A 9,537-nucleotide genomic window follows, 5' to 3' on the forward strand; every position below is an offset into this window, starting at 1 on the left:
ATTAATTTATTGAATTTTTTATTTAGGAGTTAATTAATGCAAATATTAATAAAAATGAATATATTTTATACTCCATTTAAATTTATTTTTACGAATAGTCAAACAACCAAAATAGGCGTCATTGATTGGCCAGAATATAATGTGGAATTTCTATAATTGGTTGTTTGAAATCAAAGATGTAATGGCCGAAAGGAATATATATATATACATTTTTTTTTTAATTTTCGAGTAGTTGATCCTATTTAAATTAGAATTACATCAATAAAATTTTTTCTCCGCTCAATAAGAAAATATATTTTATTGATAAAATTCATAAACTGTTTAGGTGAAGAACATAAAGTAATACGTACGAAGTCCCGTTGATTCCATTCTAGAAGCTGTATTGACAGTATCACCAAATAAACAGTATCTTGGCATTTTTAAGCCCACAACACCAGCACAAACGGGACCTAAAATAATATTATTTTGTTTTTTAAATATAAGTTTGAGATATTTTATATCAAAATCGTTAAGAAAATATTAGTATTTTTTTAATACCAGAATGTAATCCTATTCTTAGCATTAATTTTTCATCCTGTTTATGTCGAATTTTAAATTTTTTAACAGCTTCTAAAAGATGTAAAGCCATAGAAGCCACTTCACCAGCATGTTGATCGCCATTCCTTATTGGTAGGCCACTTACTACCATGTAAGCATCTCCGATTGTCTCCACTTTGTAAACATCGTAATTTTCAATTATCGAATCGAAACATGTATATAAATCGTTTAAAAAGTCGACGACCTTTAAATTAAGATAAAAAATAAAATACTAAAATATACAATTTCAAATGAATTTAATTCTTAAATGTAGACTATATTTATACAATTGTAGGTATATTAATGAATTATTTATTTAATTATTTAATAAATTTACGTGTTTTACGAAGATTTTTATAAAAAATTTATTAATTTATTTTCGTAAAAAAAGAAAAAAAAACTCACTTGTAGAGGACTACTTTCAGCTGACATTTTTGTAAATCCAACAATATCGCTAAAATAAATAGTTACTTGATCGAATGATTCAGCTTCAACTTTATTTCCTCTTTTTAATTGTTCTGCTACGTATCTACAATTTATTATATTAAAAATATAATTATTTATACTGATAAAGAAAAGATTAGGGTGGCCCAGAAGTCAGTTAACCACGTTTGTTTACATTTTATTGCGTGTATTGTAAGTACACTAAGCCAATGTATGAGACAAAATCGGTGAAGTTTCGTGTCCTTTCAACGGTTAATTGATTTTTGAGCCATCTTGTATTTAATTCACATATAAAGAAGATAAAATCATTTACTTTGGTAGCATTTCATATAAAAGTGCTTCAGTTTTTTTCTTTTCTTCAACGAGTTGATCCGTTCTTTCATCTACTAACACTTCTAGGTTATTGGCATATTTTTCCATCATGATGAGCATATTATCAAATATATTGGCTTTCCTGAAACGAATATTTTTCATGTACACTGCATACAAAACAAGAATTATTCGTGTAAATTCACTTGTTCAATCGGAAGTATTGACTATTTTTCTTTCGTTTCCTCGCATCAGTAGGCCAGACGGCTGCCTAGTGATTTTTTATTTATTTATTTTTAAAAATAATTTTTAACTTTTTCCACCTGAGGACAATAAGAAGGCTTTATTTATTATTTCTGTCATGAATTTGCAAGTCTACCGTGGTAAGGAACGGGACTAACAGACTGGTGAAAATTTTCAGCCAACCCATACTCGAATACTGAGAAGAATTAAAGCTTGACCCGGGCATTTTGGACGAACTTAGATGACAAGGCAGTAAAGGCATCAGTTTGCTGTTCTGGACGGCAGATATGAGCTTTCATTAGCCTCGATCATCCAGCTGTGTGATTAATGCAATAGATCTGGATTCGAACCCATCCAGATTACCATAATTTACCATAGGCAGTAGAGGTTGAGGAATAATTCCCTATCTCTATCTACAGTGGCAGGTAATTTCAGGTTAGCCTTCTCATAACTGTAATTGTGTCTAGTCACAGAGTCTGTAATTTACTGGTGCCTCACATTAATTAATTAATCTTTTCTTCAATTAATTTACGTTAAAAAAATATTATTATACTTAAAAATCTGATTTTTATTGTTTTATTTATAATAAAACAAACATATATTTTAAAAAATTCAGTGAACAAGAAGAAAATTAACTGAAATTTAACACCAGTGTTTATTAGAAATTCTACAATTTCACTTAACAAATGCAAAAACTAGGAACGAATTTTGTTTTTCATATTTTCTGAATGAAACTACGAAAAAAATATAAAATAAAATAAAAATGTATTGAAGTTTCATACTTATTAAAATAATTTAATTTTATATTTTTATGTGAAAACAGAAAAAATATTGGAATTAGCACCACAAGTCATTAAAGTGTTTATTACCTTAATACTTTGAAAATAAAACTGAAAATTAAATCAAAATTGCTTGAGATATTATCATTTTTAATTATTTTTATATTACTTTTCCAACATAAAAATTTTATTCGTGTGTAAGACGCAAAAATTAATGAATAATTCATAAGATTTATAGAAATAATACAAACCGAAAGGTAAATAAACTTACATTCCTTTCCTCATAGGACGTAATTTTGTTCTAATGGTCTTAAAATCTGGTCTCTCTTGAGGATCTTCACTCCAACATTCCCTGATGCAATCTTTGATACAGTTTAACGTATCCAGTAATTCTAATTGGGGTCTAAATATCGTTGTTTGCTTCTCTTCTCTCATAACCCATTTTATAATTTCTATTAAAAATATTTTAAAATATAATCTTTAATGTTTTAACTTAAAACATGTTTTATTCGTTATTATTTACGTAAATAAAGAATAAAGAGGAAGAAAGTTTAATTTAGATAATACTGACAACAAGTACCTATCCTCACCAGATGGTCTCATTTCTATTTTTCCAAATGGTCCTTGTCTTCCTATAGTTTCGTACAGGATAATGGCGAAGGAATAAATATCACCCTTCTGGGTACCGTAAGGATAAAATTCCTGATTTCGTAATATTTCAGGTGCCGTCCAAAGAAGACCTGTAAAAATGCAATTTTATTTTTAAATATTCTTTTAAAGTATAAAGTGCTGAAAGGTTGAAACAACAATTTTCATCAATCCTGCAAGGATCTTTACAGAAGAAGTACCAACTCTGATGGCGCTTACAGGAATTAGCATTCTGACAGATATTCTTCTGTAAAAGTGCTTAGAGGTTGGAGGAAAAATAAATTTCTTAAAAATATATTTTTTCTATGGTGAAAGACTTTGCGGACATTCTCTCTTTATAAATGTATTAACTCCCTTTTCTTTCAGAGAACTGTCAGAATCATTTATATACTGTATACTCATTATAGTTTGGGCAATATCCACAATAGCTGATAGTGGAAGCATACGAAATTTCCGTTTCAAATTCAAACTGAGATCTTCTAGCGCAAACTTATACCTATTCTGCCTCCTTCTCTTTGTATTGGAAGTGAATCAAAAGTTAATCTTACTAGTAGCAGTATTAATTCATATGAATTTCAAGCATTCTTAACTGTGTAAATTACACTCAAAATACAGTTATACCTCATTTATATGACCAGATTTGGGATATACAACACATAAAAATGAGGTGGTCATTTAAAAATATTGACATATAGAACTGCAATTAGAGTACCGTAATGAATCCTGTTCGAAGTTTAATACAGATTATGAAACTAGACAAATAAATAAAAATTCACATTATACTGTAATCCTTTGCAATAGACAGTAATTTAAACTCTCGTACGGAATGAATGCAAACTGTACGTAATAGGGTTCATTAAAGTATTAGTATTTGAATGTTTAGTACTGTGCTACTCGTAGACGAAATATATTTATGAAATGTTAGTAGTTTTATTTAATACTGTATTTTAATAGGAATATTCATTAAAAATTATTAAACAAAACTCATCGGATACGCAGTGTGTAAGTGTCGGAAAAAGTTAATATTAAACTGGCTTTTACATCAGGCTCAACGGCATTTGAGTGTTGCGAGTGACGTATCAGTGACATAGCCCTATCATCGTTGTTTTAAAGTTATATTTTTACAAAATAAAATCAAATTTTGTATAAAATTATTAACAAATACATCATTTTTATTACTAAATTATGGAGATAAATTTAATTTGTCGAGTGAAAATAAGGATTGTTTTATTTAAATGCCAACTGTGGGAGGGGACTCCGATCCAAAATTATAACAACAAAGCTCAGTTCTATTTAAAGCATTTTAAACAATACGTTTAGTTTAGAAACGTTGGATTTTCCCATTCTGGTGGACACGTAAACGGAAATATATATCACTTAAGGACATTACTATCTTGTCACTTAATTGAGGTGTCTAGTGGCCATCAAGATGGAGTTTCATTTAGATAAAAACTTATGTAAGTTTACAAAGAAATTTTAGGACTGGCCACTTAAGCGAGGTTTTACTGTAATAAGATAATTAAAAATATTAAATGTTTGCTGCAGGAATAATAAGTTGATTTTCAAGAAATCTAATCATTTTGTAAAGATCTTGAAGTTTGAAGGATTTTCTGAAGGTAAAAAAAAAGACCGCATGGTAACATCTCGTGATTTCAGATTTCAACCTTACTAATTTATCACGATCAGAGAGTCATTTTCTATTCCACTTCCATTCTGGCCGATCCTATTGTGGTAAGGTATCTCGAAGGCTACAAGTAATTATGCCTGGATGCAAAAGCTTAATTAAAGCCTTAATAAGGATGGTGTCTGGCGTTCACTAATCTGTTAATCATTTCTCAAGGGTGATATTCTCAATTTTTGCATATTAACAAGCCTCAATTGAGTTAGGAGTCGAGTTATAGTTGATAATTAAATTATATTGAATTATTACAGCCTAATTATAATTAATATATTTAAAATTGATAATAGGCACATTAAATATATGTATTATATAACTATAACAATTCTCATGATCTATTATTAACGCATTTTACAATTTGATGCAAAGGAATCTTATATTGTTGCAAATACAGTATATTAAACTTGTTTCTTGTCTTCGCTTTAATTTATATTATCTAATTATTTAAATATTGCTTCTTCTATAAAGTACAGTAATTTTCAATTTTCAAAGTCATGTTAAATACAGAAATATGTATAATGAGCACCAAATACAGGTTTCGTTCAAACATCTATGTAAAAAATTCAGTATCCAGGTCTACTTTAATTATTTCTTTTTCTATGATGCGAGGTGCCACTTGCTACTTAGCACTTAATTCATTAATTAATTAACTTATTCAGCACTTAATTAATTAATTATGGTCAAGTTACTACTAATTACGATTTACAATTAAGCTGCTGTTACGCCAAATAATATTTGCAAATCAGATGGTTCCGTTCAGATTTATTTTCTGTTTTGTATAAACTCCTGTTTACACAAGGTTTTTTATTATATTGCTTTTGCAAGTACATAAGGATCAGATTAATTTTCACAAATTTGGAAGGGATTTCGCTTCATAAGTAATGAAAAACTTGATTTTATTTATGTATTTTTATAATTTTAGGAAAAGAATAGAGCCTTACATTTTTGAATGGCCCGAACCCATCTCATCTTTTTAGCTAAAACCAAGACGTTGAAAAACCTCAAAATTTACTCTTTCATATAACATATACAATATAAAAGTAATTTTAATAAATAGTGAAAATACTTTTTTATTGTATTTATTCATATATCTTTATACCTTTCGGAAAGGGTGAGATCTTACTTACTTGTTAGTCTGAGTTGTTTTGTTTTCTCAAACCATTGTTTCCATGTTAACTTCTTAAAAATATATTTTCCTATCTTTACCCTCAATATCCATATAATTTTTTCCTCTATAAGTTATAGCTTCTACGTATAACGTAGCACATGTTGAGGCATTTTCTTCATGTGTATCTATCTCATCTCGTGTCTATGTTTCCTTGAATGGACTCTTCATCCTTCCATATTTTCTTGTATAACCATTTTAAGAGATTAAAAAGGAGGGAAGGAGAGAGAGGATCTTCTCAATATGTTATGAAAAACTTATTTTTTCTCTTCATTATTCGTTGTAGAAACTCTCTTCTTCTATTCTTTCATTCGTATGATAGAAATTATTAATATATATTTTTTTCTTTTAGTAAAAGTTAATTAACGAAATTCTCATTCTGTAATTCTTCATCACATAAATAATTTGTTTCAAACAGTATGTAATTTCATAATTATTATCTAATTTCATAGAAAATGCATTTATCATAAATGCATAATTATTCGTTTTACATCAAATTGAAATTTACGAACAATTACATAATTTTAATTCGTCTTAAATTAAATCATTAACGTAATTAAAATGTAAATAACTTTACAAAGTTTTAATGATAAATTTATTTTCTGAATTATTTCCAATTTGTAATTTTAATATAAGTTACATTAATAAGAATTTCATCCGTATATTTTGTGATGGAATGGTTAAAGTTGAAAGTTATTTATAAGAGTTCCAATTTAATTTATAGAAGAGTTAATGGTAGAATAACATTAATTCTTTCTAAATTCTGAAGACTTTGTATTGCTTCCTGCACAACACATGCTGACGATTTACAAGGTACATTTACTTAACGCTGATTTAACTGTTATCTTCGAGTTCTTATCATCCACTTGTGTTCAATGTGTAAAGCAATGAATAGGAGACTTAGAGTAATTTGTAACTGGAAAAATTCGTTAACCTGAACTCTGTCACAATGTGTTCCCCAATAGAATATAACATTAGAATATGTGACACGTATTGTGGCCTCATATTCTAATGTTCGGCACATGCTGTGTAATCTTGTCCTCTTTGAGGGCAAGATTACACAGCATATGCCGAACATTAGAATACAGTGTCTTCAAGATAGTGTCTTCACGTTGGAGACACTATCAAATGCACGTGAATATAGAACATAACAGACAAATCATTGTCTATTATGTTGTATATTCACGTGCATTTTGGTTGTTTATATTATGTATTGTGTTATATACAGCGCAATATACACAATTCAAAGAGAAAACTAGTTATTTTTAATGTAAAAATTTGCATGTAACTTGCATGAATTCAAATTTAGTAAACTATATAATTAAAAATCTGTATAATATAAGGATAAATTGAATTATTCTTTAGATTAGCAGTTTGTACACATAACACTATTGGCAGGAATAAGGATTTTTTAGTTGTAGAAGGCTCAACAGTGCGCGAGTGGAGAATCGCTGCTAACTTATTTATATATAATTCCAAATAAGTATATTTAAAATTTTTATTTAAATAATATTTATATTTATTTTAAAAACATTATAAGAATTCTTCTTACTTTCACAATATTTTTCAAATTCCATATCATCTCTTGAACAATCACGATTAAATTCCCGAAGTCCAAAGTCTGATATCTTCAACACCCATCGACTATCCACTAAACAATTTGATGATTTTAATTTCCCATGAGATTTTATGGGACTGTCGTGAAGATAAATCATTCCCTAAGTGAATAAAATTTAAAAAACTTTTTACTTTTAAACATTAAGTATAATATAAATGTAGGGTGGCCCAAAAATCAGTTGACCGCGTTTAAGTGTTTCAGATAAATTCGTCAATATGAATTGCAAACTGAGTTTAAAACGACGAGTTAAGTAAGCGATTAAGACAATTTACTCTTTGCAACAGTTAACTGACTTTTGGGCACTGTTTCTATTGATTTTTAAGCTGCCCTGTCGCTTTTATATCAGAGAATCTTAGCTTTAAAATCAGTTCTAGATATGTTACTAACTACCGAAATCTCTTGAAAAATCCACTTCATATCATCTATTGTGTCTTCTTTGTCCAGTTTCTGACATTTTTTGACGATTTCCACTTCAAAAATTAATTTTTTTGACATCTTCTATATCACCGATACAACAGAAATATCACTTTACAGATATTTCTTTAATAGTAAATATAGAAAACATCTTTAGAATTTAGTTTATAATAGAAAATCGATTACTGTATGATCCCACTATACAATTTTCCTCTATAATACGTAGGAGTGAGTACGTAACATCCTATTGTAAACGTGAATGTTATGAATTCAATTGATAGTAAATAAATATCAATAACACATTTAAAAAACAAAATAAATAGTTTTGCAAGTTATGAATTAGGACGCGACAGATATGATCGAATAACGCATAACACACAGAGTATGAAGCAAACGAGATATAAAAATGGTATTATTTACGTTTTACCGGAAACGGAAATTACATCTAATGATCTGGTTTCAATAATTGGATGGTTCTAGAAATCAATAATTCTCACATCATCAATATTTCGCTTGTCGAACTCCATACAAAAGTCACTTTTACAGATAGTTTACATTAATTATAACAAGACACATTATAGAAAATTGAAGTAAATTTAATAACAAATTGCATTAAAGATTAAATCAGCCATAGAAGTATACAGTCGAAGCTATTCTAAATACTTTTCCCAGAGGAAGACAAATTTATTTTATAAGCCCTTGCAAATAGAATCCTTTAACTGTATTTAAATACTGAATATACTTAATAATAAAGGGCATTACAATAAAATAATAAATATAAGAAATAATTAGGTATCTAAATTAATTATATATCTATCTGTTTACGTTGTGGCATAGATACCGAAATGAACAAGAAAGTACAATTATTGGTACATTAAAAGTACACTTTCTTATGTTAAAATGTCTTGAATCTTGCTAAAAATATTTCTTTTGTGTCTCTTCTATTTAAAGTATGTTTTATTTTATTAAAGAAAATCAATTATATTTTATATAGCGCAATAATTAAAATCAATGAAATGTCGTCAGGTTTTTCCAATAAAATAATATAAAAGTTATTTTTATAACCTTACCCTATATTGATACTTGAAAAATAAACGAGCAATTACTTATTGTGACATCGTCACAATGCCAGTCTGCAAATTTTTAGGTCTCGATGCACAGTGATTTGACTAGTATTTCTTGCCCCCGTACATCATATTTTCCCTGTTAACAAGAGAGTACTTGTCGGGTTATTATCAACCTGGAGAAAATTTTGAATTAAAATAATGACTTTCGGTCCAACTTGCAGCTCAATAACAAGTAAAATCTTCATTAAGTTTATGCTCACTGGAGGTATGATATATGGCCACCTCTATCTTCCCGTCCCCATTGACCTTTAACAACCAAAAATACTCCTAAAGCAAACCACAACTATACCCAGCAGAAAACAATTAAATATGTAATCCAACACCTTATTTTTCGCTGAGAGATTATTTTTAATTAAAACAAACGTTTTCGATCCATTCATTGGATCATCTTCAGGCTAAATAGAACACTTCATAAATAGAACTACTCGTTTAAANGACATAGGAACAGCCTTTTATATATATAGACTGTTACATATACAGGAACAGCTTTAAAAATATTGTGGGGTCATATTGAAATCGCTAAAAATAGACAGGCT

The 9,537-nt window shown here is 28.5% G+C and overlaps 1 protein-coding gene across 1 annotated transcript; it reads right to left on the reverse strand.

Moving 5' to 3' along the window:
• Positions 1-321: 321 nt before the first annotated feature.
• LOC111638379 (guanylate cyclase 32E-like) lies at positions 322-7,557 on the reverse strand. Its single transcript, XM_023384080.1, has 7 exons — positions 7,395-7,557; positions 2,942-3,091; positions 2,623-2,803; positions 1,334-1,474; positions 982-1,105; positions 538-781; positions 322-449 (listed from the first exon to the last, which is right to left on the reverse strand). The coding sequence occupies exons 1-7, from the start codon at positions 7,555-7,557 to the stop codon at positions 322-324; spliced, it is 1,131 nt and encodes a 376-aa protein (XP_023239848.1).
• Between the last annotated feature and the right edge of the window lie 1,980 nt (positions 7,558-9,537).

Source organism: Centruroides sculpturatus, unplaced genomic scaffold (assembly GCF_000671375.1).
Source record: "Centruroides sculpturatus isolate CEXI.00-Female unplaced genomic scaffold, Cexi_2.0 scaffold1257, whole genome shotgun sequence".
Classification (NCBI taxonomy): domain Eukaryota; kingdom Metazoa; phylum Arthropoda; class Arachnida; order Scorpiones; family Buthidae; genus Centruroides; species Centruroides sculpturatus.